At 36.4% G+C, this 23,914-nt stretch overlaps 1 protein-coding gene across 5 annotated transcripts in view; it reads right to left on the bottom strand.

Moving 5' to 3' along the window:
* RIMBP2 (RIMS binding protein 2) overlaps positions 1-23,914 on the bottom strand; it is a 115,446-nt gene that overhangs the window by 54,871 nt on the left and 36,661 nt on the right. For 3 of the 5 annotated variants that reach the window (XM_074887239.1, XM_074887240.1, XM_074887241.1), the window contains exons 1-3: positions 13,984-14,001; positions 8,474-8,596; positions 1,860-1,964 (exon numbers count right to left, since the gene is read on the bottom strand). In XM_074887239.1, coding sequence (XP_074743340.1) covers positions 1,860-1,961 — 102 coding nt within the window. In that variant the 5' untranslated portion in view covers positions 1,962-1,964; positions 8,474-8,596; positions 13,984-14,001. Of the gene's footprint in view, positions 1-1,859; positions 1,965-8,473; positions 8,597-13,983; positions 14,074-23,914 lie in introns of those variants that run through there. The other 2 variants (XM_074887242.1, XM_074887243.1) reach the window with 1 other exon arrangement.

Below are 23,914 nucleotides of genomic sequence, written 5' to 3'. Positions count from 1 at the left end.
GATCAGTCTGTACATATATTAAAAAGACAATGAATTTTTATTTATAATATCAAAATGTGACAGCAAATGCATCAGGCTGTGCCAATAACTTGCTTTGTTTTGAAGTGCGCATTTCTGTAGTTCATCAGCAACTTTATGACAGTAACAAGATATGCTGTGAAATGTCATCCTGTTACTGCCTGGAGTTACTACTTTTATTTCACGGTACTTTTCCAACTAATTAGATTACTCCAATTAAAGAAAAAGGAAGAAAAAATTTAACACACAGGTACTAGGTACAGTGAGAGGTGAGCTCTGGATGAAACGTGAGCCAGCAATTCCTGTTTAATGACGGAAGCAAAATATTATAGTTACTTAGGTAAGAGATGTATTTAAATTATTTTTCTGAAAATATAGACTGCATTATAATGTTGAAAAGGTGTGTTGGATACCAGCAGCCTACAGGCTAAAAAAGGACAAACTAGTCTGCACTCATCTTTACTACGATGCCCAGAGGTAGCTTGGCTATCTCTCTACAAGGTAGAACAGTGCACAATACAGACATCCTCCCAAAATTTTTCAATGTTTTCAATACTTTCCCTCTTCTACCCAACCAGTGTACTAATCTGGTCTTCATTCTTATTCTATAGCATTACAAAAGCTACAGCTTTTTTTTGCTACAGCTTAGCAAAAATTAGTGGAGAAAACAGTATTACAGAAATTTATCTCCTGTTGCCAATCTGTAACACAAAGACCCATGCAATGTGGATTTATTAGAAGAATGTAAAAAAAAATTAGCAAGAAGAAAAGCTGTACTTTTCTTTGATTCCTTTGCTTTGCCAAGAAATTTAAGTCCAAAATTTATGTGGAAGTTCAAATAATAACAGCTAAAAATAACTAGAAATGGCATTTTGAAATATGCCTAAATAGATTAATTATGAAAGGCTAAAAGAAAATTAACTGGAAGATTTCATTTGGTCAAGTGAAGCTTTCTATTTCAAGCAAACTGTATTAGATACATCTTTTTATTCTGCTGTGAATGTCCCTCCATGCCAATTCTCTACCAAATTATCATTAGCATTATTATTTCTGTGTTTTGATCTAGTCAAGCAATTGGAAAAATCAACATTAGTACTGAGACAATAGCAGCTTTAAGTGACTTTGGTAAGATTGAAACTCAATGTCATGTTTTTTATATTATAATGAATGCTGAGAAGTTGCAGTGTGAAAAAAAAAAATGTCTTGAAGTGATTTGTGATTTAGAGAATGAGCCTGGAAATGAGGTACTTAAACAACTGTTTAGTTTATGAAAAAGATCAATTGTGATGTATAAATACCTTGACAAGGGCTTACTTTAATCTAATTTAGTGAAGAAAGGCAGTAAGAATTGCCAGTGTCTGGAAGAGGAAGCCAAATAAATCCTAACAAAACATTAATATGTCAGAATGATTAACTGTTCCAGCAAACTGACAAGGAAATGGTGGATTCCCCATATTTTGATTATCATGAAATTAAGACTGGATTCCTTCCTGACATTTAAGGAATGCACAGATATTCCTGAGCCCAATATAGAGGGAAGCAATGGAAATACAAAGGAAATATATATATTTGTATTGGTTTTCTCCCTTGGGAAATACAAGAACTTACATATAATGGTCAGGTTAATCTTCACTGGTATAAACATTTATAAATCAATTAGCACAGTCATCCAGTAAACATCCACTTGTTACAATTGCATCAGCATTCATGCAGAACAATCCAGAACATGAACCAGTTTGGCGGTTGTGGTTTAAATTCCTTCAAACCAGGAGATCTGTGTCATTCCTGTGCTCTGTCGCTGCAATTTGCTATTTAACCTGACTTTCCCTTTCTCCCCCTACCTTCTGCAGGAGTTCAATTTCCTGCTGTTTGGCGTTGAGAACAGCCAAGGCTTGCTCATGCTCCAACTCCAGCTGTTGCCGCCGTTCAGCAGCCTCTCGCATATGCTGTTTCAAAGGAAGCAGAAAAACTATCATGAGACTTGAACACACTCCACCTGCAGCCAAACATGCTGCCATTCCCAGGCATGCAGATGTTCATCTCAACATAAAAGCTCTCTAGTATCACTGAGAGGCAAGTGGGAAACTGGATAGGATTTTAATTCGGTCAGTACTTAGAGGCATACTGCCAATGCTGAACTCAGGCATTTAGACAGCAATCTCTTTTAGGATACACAACTCTGTCATTGCCAACAGTGTGGCCTCTCTGATTCACAAGTGAACAGTAACCGTTTTATCCATCAGGCACACATTTATATGTGGCATCATGCTGAAGAATTAAAACTTGGAAAAAAATTAGCTTGACAATTCCCTAAATGCCTCTTTATCTAGGATATGGGTTTGTGATTTGTTTTGCAAATGATGACCCAAAAGAAATAGTTTACCTTTGCTATCTCTGCCTATTATTTATAGCAAATTAGACAGAGCAGAATGAACGCAGGTGGATTTGGACAAAAGTGACTACACAGTACTCAAAAACAACTTTTAAAGTACAGTTCCTACTAACAATTCAAAGCAATATGAAAAAGGTTCTTGTGAAGAGCACAAGCTGAACAATGTCAAGATACCCTTTGCAGATAGAAATCTTTTTCATTACAGGTTAATATTTTTCTCCCAATATCATTATAACTTTCAAACACCCTGTTAATAAATGGGAGTTAAGAGAAATCTCTTTATAGATTCTGATCTCTTCTCTGGTGAAACTGGTATTAAAGATTTTTATTTTCCAAATTACATATTATTCCCATAATACTCTCAGAGCAGAGGCATGATGTCTTATCTGCAGCACCATGAGTTATTACACACAAACCTATTAGGAATCAGCACTTGGAAACACAAATGCGTGGCTAAAATTGACAAGAACAGCCCAAAATATCTCTTATTGTGTACAAGAGAAAATTTTATCAAGCATATTGCTAACCTTTAATGAGCTGTTACTCTCTGCTACATGTTACTCATAACAAAGAGGGACAGCACAGTGAGGACAAGTTCCCTCAATCTGGACATGTTTGCAAAGGAAGCAGAAATGTCTCCAATACTCCATTTGGCCTCTGCTTGGGATTTATTTATTTTCATTTGATGTGTTGATTAAAGACAAACAAAAAAAAAAAATCAAAAATTTTTCCAATTCATCAGTTCTGACTCTTAGCTATGGCTTATTTTCTAGGAGTTTTGTGAGGATTCAGTATTTTGACTGTAGATATTTCTGAACTGTGCATATTGTAACAAAAGTTAAATGGATCTGTTCATGGGTAACATCTACTCTCTGTATGTAATAATGACCAAAAATAATGGTTCTGATTCTCATCTCATCTGAATGAACATAACCTATTTTCCTAACTAGTATTACGGATGATTTAAACTAGCATGAAGCTACATTTACTGAGCTCAGCAGCTTCCATCAAGTCTTATGTAAAATACCGATGGAGCATCAGCACATTTCTTATACTCAAGAAATGGTGAGCCAATTAAATCATTCTCACACTTTTAATTAAAACCTTTAATTATCAGAAAAGAACCAAAGGTCTCACTTTACTCTCTCGAGATTTAGTACCAGATTTGGTACAGCATATTTTGATACCATTAAGTTCTTACTACTTTTACAAAAGCTACTACAGAACATTTCTAGTCCTCTGCAGAGATCAATAAATAATTAATACCATGACCATACAGTGAGTCTGTAAAATGAAATGAAAAAACAGATTGTGATACATGATCTGTGATTCTCCCCAGCTTTTAATTTCTCTGTTTCCTAAAATACATATTTAATGATCTACAGTTCACAGATTTTAAGGTCAGAAAAGACCATTTGGTCATCTATGTTAACCTAAAAGTATCTCTCAGCCACTTCAGCATTGTCATGATCTACTTAGTATTTAAAGCAGCAAGGATCTCTTCACCCCAGCATCTGTCCCTCCCCTGGCACAGCAATTAAATCTCCCCCAAGCCAGAAGCAATTCCTCCCCTCCCACTCTGCTCACAAATCGGTTCTGTCTGCAAATCTGTTCTGTGCTTCCTATCTGCACATCAGCTGCTGTCATTTCTTCTTCTGAGCCTGAGGGGAATAGGTTAGGGGAGTGGAGGAGGACTGCAGAGATCACTAGAAGAACAGCAGGGAGAAAGCTCTGAGCTGCTGAATTCTTTCAGCATCTTCCTTCAGGAGTGACTTCCACAATGATCCCATTGCCATGGTTTGTGTAAGTGGTGGCAATCCATTTGTCCTTGCTATCGCTGTCCTTAATGTGAGGCAGGTTAGAACTTTCTAAACATGTAAATCTGTACTTCCCTTTCTGCACCATTTCTAGAGGTCCCAATAGTGTTACTCTAATATCAGAAAGCAAATCCACTTCTAAAAGAGCATAGAAAAAATACAGTAAGGACTTAATATTTCAAAACAATTGGCAAATAATGCTATGTCCTTCAAAGAAAGTGTGAAGAAGGAACCCTTTCAGAGTATCTTTCAGATCAAAGGTAAGAATCCTGCTACTCAGCAGAGAATGAACTGGGGACATTGTGCATATCTCAGTTTCCTTTCAAGCTGTGGAGTTAGACAGCTGTATAGAATAAACTGTTTCTGAAATAGCACTTAAGGGACCTGCTCAAACAGTTCCTGTTTTTCCAGCTTCCTCATGGGCAGCAGGGGGATTTGACAACACATAGCCCATTCTAGCTCCAGCCATTTCTGTGGTTGCCACTGTATTACCTACAGCTGCAAACAAAACAAAGAAACCCATTCTTTCCTATAGCAGTGACTTTTACAGTTTTAAAATGTGCAACTGGTTAATGGTAGAACAAACTCAAATGGCTTTCAAGTACTAAAGCCTTGTTTATGAGACAGATCTCATACGTGATGCTGAATGGGGAGCAAATTTAATTCTCACCCGAGTACTCTTATCAAAGACTTGTCATCTGCACTTGCAGATGGGTGGGCACCGTTACAGTGGAATGAATGGGAAAAGCTGGCTGAACACATCAGAAAATCAGAACTGCTCTATGTGAGAGGCACTGTGAAGATTCTCAGAAGTTAGCTAATTCAGCAGTTCTTCATCTTCCCTTTTCTGCTTTGTTGATACATCCTCAATTTCTCAAAAGAGAAACTGAATTTCTCTTTTGACAGGGAAACTAGGCTAAATATTTCTCAAAACTTTCCAATGGTTGGAAAGCTGCAAACCATTTTTTCAAACTACTAATTTCCCGAGCATATGAGGACACACATGAAATACACAATTAACTGCATCTGCCTGGGCATGGTTTAGTGCTCATAAGGAGATTTAGGGTTTCAAGTCTGTTCAAGGTACTCTGCCAGCTCAGAAGGGTTCTGCTCAAGAAAGAGAACTATTGAACGTGAAAAGCCAGGTTCTCTACATCCACCAGAAAATTTTTTGTTTCAGTCAGGGAGTTCTTAAGCAGAACAGTGAGATATACAGAATGTTTCTCCCACATCCCTTAGAAGTATTATTGCAGTAGAAGTTAAGCAAAATAAGTCAAATAGCCAGATTCAGCTCTTCTACAGAAGAAATTTGGAGGAATCATTAAGAAAAATGCCAGTAGATAACCTAATTAAAGAGTGGAGAAATAAACATTGTTTGGTATGGCCAAAGAATAAAGTACATTCTTTAATTTGTTTTAAGAACATAAAACACAGTCCATCAGTAGAGGACTTTCAAGTGTTCAAAACCATACAAGCCTAGCAAAACCAAAATCTGAACAGTCAAGAAAAAAACAATTTGTATTTTGATTTGATGAAATGAGAATTAATGCCAATTTACTTAGAGCAAAGTCTAATCCTAAACTGTTTTATGAGCCATGAATTCACAGTTCATTTCTTTTCTAGACATTTTTCCTCATATCTTTCTACTATGTGCTAGAAGTGAATTTCTGCAGCTATCAAGCTGGAATCCCACAATCATTATATAGAGCACAGGCAAGCCATATCTGTTAAAATAGCTTCTAGGTGTTGATCCTACTTTCTGTAGTTACTAGCACACGGCTCACAGTAAAATAGCAAATTAGTAATAAAGGTCTGTGGAATGGTCAGTTTTGTATTCCCCAGAAGAAAAGGAAGGAAATAACAGGAAAAGTAAATTATCTTCCATTGCTGGAGAAAAACTTCCTACTTGTTCCTGGGGAAAGTTGTGTTGGTCTAAAGACAGATAACAGTGTGTCACTCTTCTATTTAATTAAGCAGTTTAATTTTCCTTTCCCAGTAGATGTATTTCTTATTTGCACATAATTCTAGATTTAGTCCATCAGTGCTACCTATTGACTGGTAAATAGGACATTGATAATTCACTGCACAACAATACACATAACAGTTATCTCCTCTTGGCATTGCCTAATATGTGATTTCAACAGCTCAAGTTTCCAGACGCTGCTGGAATAAGATGGTTTATGGAGCAGCCAGCTTACTTTTGATAACCCCACAGTATTTTGGAGGCTCAGCATAACTTATAACCACCTTTTATTTCCATCTGTAGCTGAAAAACTTTCTCCTCATCATCAAATAAAGCTTGAGAGAGAGTTTCAACAATGTATTACCAATGCAACAGGCCAAAAACGAAATCTGTCCTTCTCAAAATTCAGACAGAGAGGTAGCCATTTTCATCACTACAATCATCTCCAAAAGCCCAGATCTATTTCTGATGCAGCCAACAGCAAAACTATTTTCCCCTTTTAGAGTGAGTCTGATGCAAGTCAAAATCATTAACAAATCCAATTTTAAATAAGTGATTGTACTTATAACAAGCATTGGCTGAAGCCACTTAGTATTATTAAAACATTCTGCAAAGAAGAGTCTTGCTTGAAATTTCAGATCTCAGACCACTTATTTTCATTTCCATCTCCTCCTACTCTCAAGGACATCCATTCCTCCTTTACTAGCCACTTCAGTGGTTTGAAAAAGGAAAACTTTGGGCTTAAGAATATGAAAAATAAGCAGCTCTTTGGCAGTCTGTCAAAAAAGTTTCAGCACTGGATCAATGCTCCATTCTAATCAGACAAACACATCCTTAACTTTTTTGAATGGTCTGAATTACAGACAAGTGTTTACAAGTGTTTTCTTTCTCAAGAATTCTTACTGTAGTCCTCACCAGTGCAGTTCCTTCACTGATGAAAACAGCTGTAATTCTATGATGTTTTTCTTTGTTTCAATTTTTTCTATTTAATAATCTTAAGTGCTTAACCCTCTTCAAGGCATGTTCTGGTGGCAGTTTTCCACATCACAACTTCCATATTTTCTACAACTAAGAAAACCTGGGAACAGTGGCCCATTCAAACCAGTTTGTGTTTCCACCAGATCACATGCTTCCTTCCACTGGCTCCCTCTACCTCATCACATTGGACACCAGCCCATTGTCTGTAATGGACCTTTCAGACCTTTCTCCATTACTCCTGATCCATCTATCAGGTTTGGCTTATCAAGTTACTGATTTCCATCTTTATTTAATCAATGACATTTCGGGAATTTGGCTGTTGCCCAGCAAAGCACTGTTTCCTTCCCACCACTAGTACTTCCTCTGCAATTTGTTTCAACATATACAAATTACTGCCCCCTTGAATTAGCTGGTAAGTAATAATCTCTTGGTTGATTCCATTTTCCAACTGAATTTTACTCTACCTCATCAGCTCAGCTAGATCTTGTCTCTGTTAGACTCACCTGGTGAACTCCACTATTTCATAGAATCAGTTTGTCCCATGGCATTATGCAGAATAACCAGGAAAACAGAAGTAGGACATCATCTTCAACTACATAGTGAAACCTCTACTGAAGAATACACTTACAATTCAAAATGCATTATTGAATTTTTCTAAGTTGAAAAGGATGCAGCAAATTGATGATGTGAAAACAACTGTGTACCTAGAAAACAAGCATGACTAGACAGCAGCGTACCAAGCTTCTCTAGAAGCATGTTAAAAGAAACGTGATTATGTACCAGGCACTATAATTCTTTCTAAACAAGACCTCTCTAATAAAACAACAGCAGCTTTTGCAATCCTGTCCTGACAATAGGATGCACTCTGCACAGGCAATACGTGCTGGTACCAACAGTGTGTTTCACAAGGCCACAATAACATTTTGCATCATATTAGACTGGCAGACATATCTCTTTAAAGTAAAGTATCTTGGTAGTTGTTCCTATTTTTCATCAGCATGGTCACTTCTCATCCTTTTGTTCTCATCTTGACTTACCTCCAATAACTGTATAGTGAAAACCTATGTCCAATTACTTATAAAGTGTCAGATAAAGATCTCTAAAGATGTCTCTCCTCCAATAGTTTGAGATCCCTTGTAGGTACTTAGTCTACTGTATTCCATATGTTTTATCATAACTAATAGGGGCATTCAGTCCCATAGCTTGCAATGCACTTCTGCTTCTGTGACTCACTGAATGAACATCAGGAATATTAAACAAGCAGTAGAGGTATTGGAGTGTTGGACTTTACAGCATTATACATACCTTTAGGACCTGCTCTAAGTTCTCCAGCTTGGCTTGGAGCTGGTGTTTTCCCTTTACAGCCAAATCTCGTTCTTTGGTCACTCTGAGAAGGGTTTCTCTAAGATGGTCATAGTCTGCTTTTACCTAGAAAAAACAGAATGTGATTGTTGCCCAAACAACAATTAATTAATGAAGGGAAAACTATAACTGACACAAACATTCCTGCATGTTAAAATGGAAAAAGGAAAAACAGTTCAAAGAAAATAGGAAAGAAGCATAAAAAATGGAAGGGAATGTTCACTGAGGAAATTGTGTGCGTCTCGTATGTGTATGCATGAAACATATTTTCTTTCGACAAGGACTACAATCTGGCAACCAAACTGTAGTTAGGCATAAGTTATGCAAATTTAAATAAATATACTATATAATGCACAAAATAAATTACAATCAAACAATTCCTAATTTCTCTGGATCTCAGAGATGGGTGCTATATAAAGAGACAGAGATCTAATGTATATATAGAAATATAACTCACATGTACATTTTTATGGACTATTCTTTAGAGTAAACTGACCACAGAATAAACTCAATATACACAATCAGCCTGTGCTAACATTTGAAATCAGTGCCTCTACATTTCAAAAATAGGTATTCTTCTGCAACAAACCCCCTGCTCTCCCTTAAAATATTTGCATACAGAAGGTTTTTAAAGGATCAGACACTCATCAAGTTGGGTTTGTTTTCCTATTTAATTTACTTGGTGCTAGCTTAACCATTTCAGTATGACTAAGTCTTTTTATACAGGATTTTGTGAATCATCAGTGATAGTGACTACTTCATGAACACACATAGAAAATAAGAAAATACAATATTAAACTACTCCATCCTGTCAGATAAAAGTTTCTTCTTCAATTCAGATCAGCTGAAAATTTGATTTCTTATCTCTGATCATTTTATAACTTTATGTCCTATATTGACGTATAACAATAAGATTGTTACAGCTTGTAACATATCAAAACCTGCATTTTTTCATTAAAAATGAAAACCCACCAGCAATAAACATCTGGGTAAAAAGCTACATAATGTTCACATACTATTTCCACTTCCCTGTAATTTTGATAGAAGGTAAGAAAGCAAAAGAAAGAGCCATAATATTTTTAGTGAACAAGGTTCCAAGAAGAACCTTTGTTAACTGCAACACAGTGTGGAAGCATAAACAATGCTGGCAGGATTACTGACTAAGGAAAGGCAAAGCTGTACAAAGTATTGGGATAAGGCACAGGCTTTAATCGTGGTGCAATGTTTCCTTCTGACTTCAGTTAAGGAAGTGACAAGTTCTTTTTTTTTCCAATTTAATTACTGTAATTTTGGGGGGTTTTTTAAACACGAAGGGCATTAAGCAATCTCTGACATGGATATCTCCTGGACATTTTCTAAAGCGATGTTTTGGAAACTGATTCAGCCTTTCTATTTGCCTTCTGGCTCCAGTTTGTTAACTTACAAATTTTGCCATGGACCAAACAATCTAAATAGTTGCAGCCAGCCCTCGTATTCATCTTTGCAAGAGGCCTCTTTAGAGTGCAGTGGAGTAGAAAAAAGAGAGAGGAAAATGGAACAAATCATGTTTTCCACAAGAACTGATGCAATTATTGTCAACCTCAGGATTTTTTTTTTTTGTGCACAGATTTTTCTTTTCCTCTTCCCTCATTTCTTTATAACTAAGGAAACTATTAAACAAAGGATTCTCAGAATCTATTAACTTCCTGCATCCTTCGTATTGTATTTCACTGCTCAGATCAGCCAGTGTAGACTGTTGAAGAATAACAAAGTGGAAAAAGGAAGCAATGAGGTATCACTATCAACAATGCAATTTGTTATTGTCTGTGATTCTCAGTTAATTTTCTGCGGACGAATAAAGTACAATATTTTGAACAAGTTTCAAGAACAGGTTATTTTCCTCAGGCTTTAGTTTTCCCTTTCTCTAGAACAATTGATACAAACTGACTACCTTTATAAAGAATTTTCTAAAACTTAGTAGTGATCATAGTCTGAATAATTTTTGGGAGCAGTGGGCACAGCACTTTTCTTCAGTGTGGTTTTTCCTGCTGGCAGTGATGGGGCTATCAGAACAAACAGTACCTATCAGGCTGCTGATGTCATTTTGGAAAGAGATGAATTAGAGACAGGTAGAACTGTAGATATTTTCTACATCTCAAGATCTTTCATTTGGGATCTTAAAGTGCATACCTAAACTAGTTAAAGTTTAGGAATACACAAATGTTTTTGATAATTTCTCTACTGTCTCTTTTGGCAGATCAGCTTTCAAACAAACTTCTGTGTATACTTTCATTTTGCAGTTTGGAAAGAAACACAACCAAATCTACCAACCACCTTCTGATAATTACTCTTGTTACTTCCAGCAACACTGATAACTTCTAATATTTCTACAGGGCATTCTTGCCAGGACTTTCCCCTCTGAAGATTGTGTATCACATAGAATGCTGTGATATACACATTTATATAACCCATAAGGCAGCATAAAACTTGATGAGTCTATCATTTGCTTTTGTTTTTGTTTGTTTAGACATTTGTTCTTAAATGTGAATTTAATGCTCTCTCCAAGCAGGCTGTTTAAGAACATATGGGATACACATGAACCTGAATTACATGCAGAGCACATCAAAACATCAATGTTCCCAGTGGCAAAAACGGTTGACCTAAATAGAGTGCTGTCAAACAGTTCTAATTTCATGACACAAACAGGGAACATTTTGATCTGTAATGTTTCTCTGTTCAAAGCAATTTATTTTTCATCCCATGCCTTCACACTTATAAATGCGTCATTTGAGTCAGTTATGAAGGCCAGAATATGGCTAAAGTATATTCCACTTCCTGAACACTTAAACAGAAACTAGTTATTAAAAACTATCACACCAAAACAAACCAGAAGTTTATTTCATTGGGGAAAAGCTCCATCAGCCTTGTAAGCCACCATTTGCCTTAATTCTAGACTCCAGAGACTTGCCAATTTCTCGAACAACTGACATTGTTCAGAAAACATTATTCAGAAACTACCATGAAAATGGTATGATTTCAGTTAGTGTGGAAATAAATTCTGAATGTATAATGCCTGCTCTGTTTTTACATAAAAACACTAGCCCATATATATTCAGATGATGAGGAAAACAAGTCAGAGCTCAGTATCACAGAACTCCTAAGGACACAAAATCTTTTCACAAGCACTCCACTCCAGGAATGCAACTTTGTTTCTCGTTTGCAGAGTACCAAAACTAAATTATGCAAGTTATGTACAATTTTAGCTTTATTTTGTGAAATTAAGGGTAGCCAGCTTCATACCTACTCCCTTCAAGAGTCAAATTTCAGCAACTACATTGTGCAAAAATGAGAGTAGTTTTACGTGTGCTACATAACAGAATGCATAAACACTCCTCCAGCCCCATTTGCTTGGATAAAGTTGGCCTGTTTTTCAGGCCAGCTCTCAAGGGTGAAAAAGAATAAATTATTTTAGGCAGGTTTTCCCCTTCAGGGCTGAGCCTTAACTCTGCTAGAATTCTGCTCCTACCTCTTCGTCCAAAGTTGTATAGTTTCACAGTTTCTGAATTACAAAATGTAGTCTAAACTGCACAATCTATCCTCAGCTTCATTGTGCATGATAAAAAAACCCCAAACAAACAGAAAAATCCAAGTAATTCCCTCAGAAAACCTGTTATGCAAGAAGGAAAACACAAAGTTGTTAACATTCAGGGTATACTGTAAAGATTGCATATTGTTAAAATTGCTAAAAGTGAGAGCATACACTTAAAGCAAGACTTTGATCCTACTGAGGCTGTGATATTAAATTAGTAGCACAGGCATCCAGAATTGTTACATTGTGCCTTTCACAGTGTTTTAATATATTTGCAGAAACAAACACCCATAGTATGACAAATTCTGACACTGTAATAGTAAAAGGCAATTTTATTACTAACTTAGTGTCTAATGTGTCAAAGGTTGACATTTTACCTTTATATTTTAAATTGCTTTTACTCTATTTCAATGTACCTCAAGCTCTTCACTATGGTAAGAGACAAACGTTACCTACAGTAAAGCATTATTAACTGCATAATTCTTCACTTTCTGATAGTAAGAGGGTTAACTTTTTTAGTATCACCAATGTACTGAGCCTTCATTGCATTAATGCTGCATGCTATTCCTGTGTCAGCTAAAATATAAAGCTGCCTAAGTAAGACTTTATGTGCCTTGTGAAGTAAAGAGTAAAGGCAATGTGTAAACAATAAAGAGAAGAGAAAAACATTAGGAAAGGAGAAATTCTAGACAGATGGATGAATAAAATTAAGTGATGCTATGATACACATGGCTTTTTCCTATCATAAGGTATTATTACACTGTCTTTTTTATATAAAAACAGTTTAAATTCCTCAGCAACAGGAAATTTCAGGTCTGCTTCAATACCAGGTGCTACACGCAAAATGTAGAGTACATGCATAGCCATCTCTAAATTTTAGTAATTCGCATTGTCTCATGGATTTAATCAGACCCCCTTTGGTTTGGAAATTAAGCACTGGGCTACTCTATGACACATGCACGTCAGAGATACCAAAGCATGCACCTACCACTGTTTTGCAAGCTTTGAGGATGGGCTTTCATCAGAGCCTATGTGAGTTACAGCTCTTCTGATATGAATGAGGTTGCCCAGCAACTCACTTAAGCCCTGTAGAAATCCCAGATTGGAGTTTTATTTTTAGCTAAATGTAGCCCTGTGAAGTGGCTGGTTCATGATGTTTATTCCACTGAATGCATACTTGGTGAGGTAAGGCACATCAACCTCTCCTCCCATGCTAGTCACGCCATGCAGTATTTGCCATAGATATAAACACACTGTAGTGAGAAATTTTCTGTTCCGGCACAAAAAAGAATTGAAGAAAAATGCTTATTATTAAAATACTTTTTATATCAGGACGTGGAATAGCTGAGACTATGCCATGTGCCATGCTACAGGGGAAATAACTGCTAAATAGAGGGTTGGACATTTGCTGCTGGATAAAAGCTTTTCAACATTTTATTGAGAAATTTAAAAATGAAAAGAAAAAATGTGGAAGGGTAGGAAAAAAGCCTACTAGACACCAATTATTTCTACCAGTATTTTTCAGAAAAAGAAGGTAATTTTTCAATCAAGTCTCATCAAAATCACTGAAAAAAGTCTTTTACCAAAGCCTAATACCAATTTAGAATACTATGAAAATATGCATCGAAGGAATGATGTCTAAAGACTGTCTTTAGACTCTGAAGTCTAAAGACTCTCTAAAGTCTATCAGTGTGTCTTATATTTCCACTTGAAAGTAACATTTGTTCCTAAAATAAATTTTTGTAATTTATTTTTAATTAAAATATTAGGTTCTCGAGTAGAAGCATGCAAATCAGAAAAAAAGACTAAACAATTCACTTTTACCCGCTCTGCAGCCTGATTTCTGTAACAAATGAATGTATGAGATCTGTGCTCCCGATGTTACCTGGTCATATTGCAGTGCTTTGTGGGACACACTTGCATACTGAAGGCTCAGGCGATTCTTTTCTTGCACAGCATCCTTCAGTTCATTTTCCTGAAACACAAGTAAAGAGTGTTATAGACCACTTATCTCCATTACAGTACATCCTATTAAGTGCTTAAGGAAGCAATGTTTTTGCATTATTTGGTATTAACAAACTATTAAGAGTAATATCAGGCACAAAGCCAAAGGCACTGAAGGTGCAGCAGCAGCAGATTAGCTTGCAATTACAGTCGGCTCTATCGTAAACCCACATGTTTTTAGTAGATGATCTGATTAAAGATGTGCAAGCAAAGAGAGATGACCTGACTACACAGGCCTGGTGCCTCTAAAAATAACAATAAAAAATCTCCCTGTGATGTAACAAAGAGCTCAAACCTGGCTGCCTCACTTAGAGCTGGGAAGAGAAAGAGACTTGGCTCCCAGAAAAAAAGTATCAAACTTAGGTCTTTTTTTTTGGAGGCAAAAGCCAACAACTGGAATGTATACTGATGTACACATTTTTATATTCACATATTTCATTTTACTTATAATGCATATCTATTTATAATATATGTATATATACACATTCTAATACAAACATTTTTCGAATCTGGGAAGAGCATCTACGTACTACAGTGGCAGGCAAGTTAGAAATGCAGCTGGAAGTCAAAAGGTAAGTATGCCTAAAGATCAAGGTATTAATTACAGCCTCAGGAATGTATTTTTATTTATTTAGACAGCACTGTAAGGAAAAAAAAGGGAAAAGCGTATGAAACTCAAATATACAGTCAAAGGTCAAACTAGAGGGGTGGAAATGCTTTGTCAGGTCACACAAATCAAAATACATGCAGCTCAGGATAAAACAGCAGCATCTTCTGATATTTCTGACAAATTTTTTGCACAAGTTCACAAAGGTAGTTGTCCGAGATTAAATGTTAAATTCAGTACCTTATGAAAATTGTAATAGGTCATGCTGGGCAACCTGTAATCTTTCCATTTTACAGTGTGCATCATACATTATCTTCTGAAAATGTTGGTTATATTTGCCAAAAACTATACCTAGGTTTGCAAAACTGGGCCCACTTTTGAGTGGTTTGAAATAATTTATGATTTTGCACCATTGAAATCCATACTATCAGCAGATTTCTCTACTAATTCTGCTGAGGTCTTAAGAAAAATTGTTAAACTGTTTATCTAAATTGTTTCTTAAGCTTCATTCACTGAGGATCAGAACTAGTGAATCTTACAGACTGCTGCCTAATGGCTACTTAGTTAATATCTAAAGAGGTGTGACATCCAAATCTGATGGAATTAACTGCTGGGTTCAAAATTTATAGGGTCAGCTAAACTGAAAGTATGATCATGTGAATTATTTTTTTCTATAGAAAACGAGATTAAAATATCAGTTCTGTAAAACATTTCACACAGAAAAGGCCATTCTGAGTAACAGTGATTTTAACATATCAATTAATACTGCAGAAGATACTGCATTTCTGTCCACACCTGGAATGCCAGTCTGATCATTAAATTTGAACATAAATGAAGGATAGTGAAAATTAGTTCAGCTAAAGTAATCATTTTACAGCACCATCATTGTACAATATCAGAACATGTCATCATCTGTGGGAAGCTGTTCTCTTGACTAAGCATTAAGTGCTACTGCACAGAACTAAACTAAGATGACAAACTGCAGAATATTCAGTCTTCTGATCGCAGATATACCTATCATCTCACACATAAGGAGCTCAGCAATTACGTATTCTCAAGTCTGTTAAATCTGTTGTTCGGGGTGCAATTAAAGTGGCAGTCAGGCTCTGTGAGATGCTAGACAGTTCTGAGGGCCAAAATGAGAAATTCTTAGCTTATGTTGCATTTTCAAAGGTGTGAATTAAATCAGTAAATATTTTTATAATATGAACAAACTGCACAGAACAGTTCCTTGGATATGCAAATAAATCACTGTGTCCTATTAATTGCTGAAAGTCACTTGTAGAGCACTGTGTGTCTATTCTGCAGTTTACAAGGTAAAAATAAGCTATGCTACCTGCTCTGAAACCCGTACAACTGCAGGCTTTTGTCAGGCCAGATTTGACATTGACTTTAAGAGATCAGTCTGCTCAGCTGACTTTAATGGGGAACAAGTGACAATGAGTTACCAGGTTTTAATAACGTTATTAAAAGGAATTTAAGCAAAAACAGGGAGGAGGGGAGAGGAGGGGAGGAGTAATTGAAGGCAATCTAGGCCAGCATCTTTCACACCCTACTTAAACTCTCCAGAATGGAAAACAGTTTATGAGAGATGGTACAGCAACTGGACTGGCTGTTAGTCCTACCTGAAGAAAATATATTTTATCATGTTATTTGCAAGGATGAATAGAAGTAGGGTGGTTACTATCCCAGTTTCATTGGTCCTTAGTTACAAACCTATCCCTTTTCACATATATCTCTGTTCATCATTGTGGCAATTTCTCTCAGTACTCTTCCTCAATTGCCAGGATAAAGCCCACCTATGATCTTCATCCCAACTAAATCAGTAAAGATCAAGAATCACCTGAAACAGTAGCAGAAATTACTGGAACACTTCTAACCTAAGAAATACACAGATAGAGACCCAGCAACTAAAATTCAGGTGCAGAATTTCCACTTGCAATATATGCAGTAAGAATATATTTGTATATAACATCAGTGTGTTCAGAAGTGACATAAATGCATGTACACTTACAATATTTAGATTGCTTGCTCTCAGAAAATGCATTAAGGAACAAAGAATAAATGACTCATCAAAGGTCTCAGAGCAATAACATGTGGTAAAAGCCAGAAACTGAACCAAAGTCTTGTAAATTTTAGCCAACTTCCTGTATTGGGCTATGTCTCTGAGGTGGTGCAATTCCTCCCCCCACTCTTTGGTGGGCCTCTCAGTGCTTGGTGTGATTCCAACCCCCCTCCTGGGCCACTCACCAATCTAGGGAGGCACGGACTGCAAATGGCAGTGAACCAGAGTGTTAAGGAGCCCCTTTGATGAACCTGGCTCCTGCTGTCCCTATTATTTGGGAATGGTTATAACAGTCCATCACCTCCTGACAGCTTGATACACCTGTACCTGGGATGTGGTTAAGGGAGAACAATAACAGAACTGCACGTTCTTGGCCTGTGCAACTGGTGGAAAACACCAGAATATTTCATCACTCAAGCTGGGCCAGAATAAGAAAAGTACCTGACTTATCTTGGACCCTATAAATAGTGACCCCAAGTGAGACCCTCTGAGCTCTCCTGGATCACAGCGGGCCTGGGACCAGCCTCTCCCCTGAGCTAGGACACCTCTCAGGTATCAAATCTTCTAGGTACCATCTGCCATTAGAACCGACAGGAGCCCAGGGCGAAGTCAATCCCCTCGAGTCTCAATTATCACCCGTTGAGGAATGCCAATGCATCATGAGTATTTACTCTAAACTTGAGAAAAGGGAAATTTTAACTTTGAGCTAGCTTCTCTTTCACCCACTCCTCCTCTCACTAATGTGTTTAGGTATACACAGTTATTTTCATGAGTGTGGGTACATACATATTTCACTGAATCCAAACGCTTTTTGTCTGTCTGTATGTTTGTACATCTTGTGTTTGTGAATATACATGTATACATGTATTGATTTAGGGTATCATTTAGTAAGTTAGTGTGAATCTTGTCATTTTTGAATCTGTATTTAAGTTAGTGTTTTAATCACAACGTATTTTATTGAATTACCTTGTAAATCCTTAAATTAGTTGATTAAGTGCTGCTAGTCATTAATAAATCTTGATTTGCTGCTAAATCATTACTGTGTTAATATTTTTATTCATGACAGTCTTCAGGACATGATCCAAGTCACAATTACTGTCTACTCAGAAATTCACACAATATTACTTTCAATTTGTTGACTTGAGTCAACAACAATGAACCCCTACAACAGGGGCTCTGACAGAGAATTCTGGTAGATTCAGCTGCAGTAGTTTAGCTACTCCATAGTATTATCAGTCATGTCGCTGAAAGTAACCCATGATGTGGTTATTGAAGCAGCACATACTACTGCCCAAAGGGGAACACAAGCTAGTTTCTGTGTAGTATACATGAGCAGTGCTTCAACAAACAGTTATGTTCTCTCTCAAAATTCCTCATGACCAGTTTCTCCAGTGTTGAATGTTTCCAGATGCTAACTGGAATAACTGGAGAAACACGTTACAGTACTCATTATACACCTCCTCTTCTCACCATTTCCTCTTCTCTTGTGGCTGTAAAATACCACCTGGATTTTTGCAAATTATAGTTATGCATCATTGAAGTTTGTGATTTTCTGTCTAATCCATTGACTTCAGTGATTTGGTCCCTTAATAATATCCACCTCGATATTTTCCAGTTTAGTTAAATATAAACCTTCAACACTAAAAGACCAAAATTAATTGCAGCTATCCCAGAACTAAACTCCATCCAATAGGCAATCCATATATTAAAAAAGAGAATTGAATTAATGTAGAGGAAAATGACATTTTTACTGTTTTCTTCCATGTACAAACCAGAAAACTCAAATTTCTGCTATAAATTCTTACTGGCCCACAGTCAGTCTCTGAAAGTCACCAGTTCATGGCTGCTCTTCTCAAAAGTACTGTCATACCACCACTGTGTATATGCCCATTTGACTGGGGCCAGAGTGGCACACAAAAAGTTGTTTTTCATTTAGGGGGAAATCCCACACATTTGATTATCATTTTACGATGTTGTGAGTTGTCTTCATTAGGATTTTATGGTTGGATCCCGAAAGAGCTTTGAAACTTCAAACACATTTTAAGGGAGACAGATGCCTTTTGAAAATCCCAGCTTCTCACACATGAAGGCTATGCTTCCTTAAAATGCTATACTGAAATAAATATTTTTCCATTCTCCCTCCTTTACTTGGCAGCTAGCACTGATTGCTTTAACAACAGGGCAACACTTCTCACTTTAGCTTTTACAACTGCCAATTCCAAACAGAACCTCCAAGTCAACAGAAAGAAGAGGTCAGCGAATACATAGGGCACCCATCACAAATGACAGACTTATGGGCAATAGGCTGGATATGTGCTTCATACCTCCAGCTTGCCTGTTAATGCTAGGGATTCTCCGCTACAAACTTCCTCATTCTCAATTTAATAACTCTACCAAATTCTAAAGGGAACATGCAAAGAGGCATCACTCTGTTATTGCTTGGAACTAAGAGGAGATTTTGTGGGATTTTGCAATTCATTTTGGAGCTTGACATGATTGAGATTTTTAAACTTCTTGATAATAAACCAGTACCAGTCCAAAAAACAAACTTGTGGAAAGCATTACCATGAACTCTTCCCTCATTTTTTCTATTTTTTAATGCAAATAGCTTTTCACTTATTTTCAAAAATTTAATGAGAGTTTTGTCCTTTTTTCCCCTGCTGCCCTCTCCCTTGTTCTTAATTTATTCACTGCATGTAACAATTTTGACAATTTAATTGTGCCTAAGAAGCAACATTTTACTAGAGTCAAATGAGGTCTACCATTTAACCTATGCAAATCAATCCACTGCAGCTGTTAATAAAGACAAGTAAAGTGAAGATTAAGAACTCATCAAGCCAGTTAGTCCAAGACACAGTATAAAGGCAAATGCTGATGAAATGTTAGCAGACTAATGTGCAAGTGAGAAGTACTACATACTTCCCCAAAAGCTTCTCACCAGTCTTGACATTGGGTTTCAATTATTAGTTGAATAATCTGTCACCCCCTTTCTAATGATGTTGTTACACAATACCCACTTAAAGAAATCAAGGCTTGAAGCAATTTAATTACTAGTCTAGCATGCATCCAAAAATTTTAGAGTAATGTATGTGGAAAAATAATGATAAGGAAAGAAGCATTAGAAACTGTATGTAGAACTATTTCACCTTCTCCCAGAAAAAAATTGACAGTGTTGTCACAGATTAACACCAGCTAGCCACAGAACAAACCAACCCCAAACCTTTTCTAATGTATGTAGGCAGAAGTTGCACAGAGCTTAGATTGCTCCTGCTTAAGCTTTTTACCAAGTTAAATACGAGAAGTGTAAACCATACTTACGTATATTACATATGTGGTGGTATGTCAATCAAGCTGCATTCATGTCAGGACCATAAGTAGCATAATTTGCAAAAAGAATCTGAAATGTCTAGCATGTCAGACAAAATTCCAAACAGCAAGGATATTTGCTGCTGGATGTAAGGAACGCTTTAGGCATTCTCAGCTCAGACAGGCATTTTGGGTTAAGAAAACAACACTAAGGATGATCTTTTCAGAATCTGCGAAGTAAACTGAATCAGAAAATTGACAGCCCTCCCAAATGTATACAAACACAAGCAGTCCTGCTGTGTGCTATTTTTAAAGGGGTGCCCAGAGCATTACACAGATTTAAAGGCTCACACACCAGCACATACTTCACAAAACATGAGATGATCAATAAAGAAACATCTATGAAACATTAAAAATAAAATACATTAAAAATAAATTGTGTTACCTTATATATCAGTTGCATCTTTTAAAGTGCAGAAATGAAGGCAAAAATGTGTGATCGTAACAGAGCAAAAGTAAAAATTCTCCTACGGATATGAGGACTGACTATAAAAATTCATGGTAGGAGGATGACTTCTGTAGATTTAATACAATCTGACACCACTGTCTGGGTAACAAGGTTCTACATTGCCTGGAGAAAGGCATCTGTTGCCCTGTGTGCTAGTTTTCTCATCCATTATTATTTTTGTTGAAAAAAAATATTATACACTATTCATTTATTTGTAGCTCTTTTTCTTTGAGACTTATTTCTGCCAGTAACCTGGAATGACTGCATTAGAACACTCTGATTATAATCTCCTGTGATAGTTCTCTATTTTGATGATACATGAATAGAATTAATCCAAGAAAAAAGTGAAAACCTCTAGTCTACAGGTATTTAAAAAGGAAAAATGAAGAACCTTCTGATCTTTTCTCATGTATTTTTGCCCTGTAAATGACTCACTTCTAAGGTCAGGTTCATCAACACCAATTCATTTTTTTCTTCTTGTAAGAGCTAGATTTTAAAGACAAAGCTGACTCATCCTGAATAGTACACAGTAGAACTATTTAAGAACCTCAACATGGACAAACTAACAGAGCTAGACTGAGAGGCACAGCCTGTGCAACAAACTGCCATTAAAACACTTGTGACTTTCTCTTTGCAATTAGCATGTGGATGATGCAAGAAAAATACAGGCTGTCCTGCATAATTCTAATCACTCTATAATACACCACTGAGCAAAGTGGAATCAGAAGGAAGCAGAAAAAAATGGCTTTCACAAGAGATGCTGTTCTGTTACTGTTAGTTAATGTTTTGACACTACTTCCACGACATCTGACAGCTTTGGATGCATACCGGTAAGATAAAAGTGGGATCAGAGAAAGCTGACAAGAAAGATGATGCTGAATGTCCCCTCCCTGTCCCATGAAGGGTACAGTTCTATCCAGTACTGGATTTCACAGTTACCAACTTTGGTAGTTAGAAAGTTGCACTTTTAATATAATAAATAAATAATAAATTACATACTATAAGTTAGTAGAACACTAATAAATGCAATGAAAAATAATCAAACTAAAGACTTCTTTTTTTTTTTTGAGGTGTTTCACTATTTCCATTTGATTCTTCCTCTCCACTGTCATGATGAAATACATGTTAGCAAGTAGTACAGGGAAGCGGTCAGACATTTTATGATGTTAACATTTAAAAACTAAAGAATTTCTACAGAGAATATTAACAGCCGTGTGTAAGTTTTTTCCAGTACCACTCTTAAGATAAAGGAAGATCTACTCAGAAATGCTTGCATTTTAAATAAAATCACTTCACAATTTGACCTCCTTCATTTTAAAAATAGGAACTTTTCCATGCAAATTATACTTTGTTCTAACAAAGGAAAACAAATGCAGCTTTACCCCTCTAATCAGTACGCTGAATTTAGAATAAGAAACACTACATAAAAATAGTACTTCTTAAAAAGCACTGCTAAATAAGGAACACAGTGACTGTAGCAGTTTATTGGACTTGGAAATCACCAGTGTCTTGGCACTGCAGCGACCAGGACCAGATGTTATGGAGGAAGCACAAACAATTAATGGATGGTATTATTTTTCACTTCAGCAAGACTCTTAAGATAACAAGCTTTGTGCTACTAACTCATTTCATTCACACTCCTTTTGTTTTGTTACTTTTCACACAACTGTTTCTCATAACTTGTCCACACCATCTTTTCTACCACCTCAAATCTGTCACCCCCATAAGAACACTGATCTACACGATACTGCCATGTTTTGCAGGATCAGAGAGGAAAAGGACTGATCAACATCAAATTTACCTGAACTTCTGGAAGATTCCCCTATTTTAGAATCACATGTAACCATATTTGATCTACTGCTGCTCAGACTGTGGCCATCACTGAAAATTGTTCATGACACTCTCCATCTTATCTTCTTCACCTGTGGCACATAATATGAACATGACAAGACCCTCTCATCTCTTTTAATAAAAATTGGTAAAGCAATAACTTTAGATCTAAGTGCAATGGTTTTATTATAGCATCCATACTCGTGAATAAATAACTCAGCAGACATTCTAGCTGCAGCTGTTTATAATGAATTACCAAATACACAAGTTCTCTTCAAGACATTACTTTCTGAGTGTATATCTACCATGGCTGAAGGAAGTAATCACGAAGACAGTAAAAAAGCAGACATTCCCCATGATAACATTATTTAGTATTTGCTATTATGTTTGTATTTTATGATGCCTTGCTTCCTCTATGACGTATGTGGAATGCATCAACTAGACTCTATACTCAAAACCAAAAGACCAAATGTCTTTGCACACTTTCAGTTCACACCACAGATGGAAAGAAGCCTCTAACTGGCAGTAGGTGGCATTATTTTTTTTTTTCTTGTTAACTTCTGCAGAAAGTATCAAACACTACCCCAAACAAGCAAAGACAGCAATTGTGTAACTTATGTTTTCAGTATCATCTTTTAAAACCTTCTCAGCATTTGTAATGAAATGTTATTATTGGATAGCTGCTTAATTCCTTAATGACAAAATCATACATAACCTTGTTGTGGAAAAGTAGTATACAAATGTATAGCTGATAACTGAAGAAACAATTCAAGGTAGTTTTAGGCCTATCAACTTCAAAGAAAAAGTAAGGGGTAAGGAAGAGTCAATTCTCATCAGTAATGAGTTATTTATGTATGTTAACACTGTAATACTTTCAGTCTAAGGCTGTTCAAATAACTAAAATTATGTAATATTGATAATGATTTCATCAGTGACTAAATAAAAATTATTTTGATAGGCATAAGTTTTAATACAAGCCTTGTACCAAAGTAATTCTACCACTGACAACACAGCTGTTCCTAATTCAGCCACCCAGAGCACCTATACAATGTACTTTGTCTTGTGTTCAGGCTGGTGTCCTAAAGATACCCCCTCACCTCAAGTTAGCCAAACTGCTACTTAGTATTTCCTTTAAAAAACAAGCACATTTGTGCCACCTTTCAAATAACATCCAGCTGATGGGAACATAAACATAACCAAAGACGCAACAAAAATACATTTCTGCAACCTTTAGTTGTGAATTAATCTTAAACTTAATATTACATCAGTGTTTTCCCCTTGGACAGTATTAGAAAGTTAATCAATTTAATTTGTGGGCTGAAGCAAAATCAATACTCATTCAGGGGTTTTTCTTTCAATTATTCTTACGTTCACTTCTCAACACAAAAAATTAATCTGTGTATCTGAGACAGACGGTCTAATTCTCATTTAACATGGCACAGTCCTTGTTTCTTCAGGGAGAACTTATACACAAGGGAAAGAAAAATTAGCCGCTG

The sequence above is a fragment of the Strix uralensis genome, chromosome 17 (assembly GCF_047716275.1).
Source record: "Strix uralensis isolate ZFMK-TIS-50842 chromosome 17, bStrUra1, whole genome shotgun sequence".
Taxonomy (NCBI): domain Eukaryota; kingdom Metazoa; phylum Chordata; class Aves; order Strigiformes; family Strigidae; genus Strix; species Strix uralensis.
The sequence above is the reverse complement of the archived record's forward strand: the minus strand, read 5'-3'. Positions and strand labels throughout refer to the sequence as shown.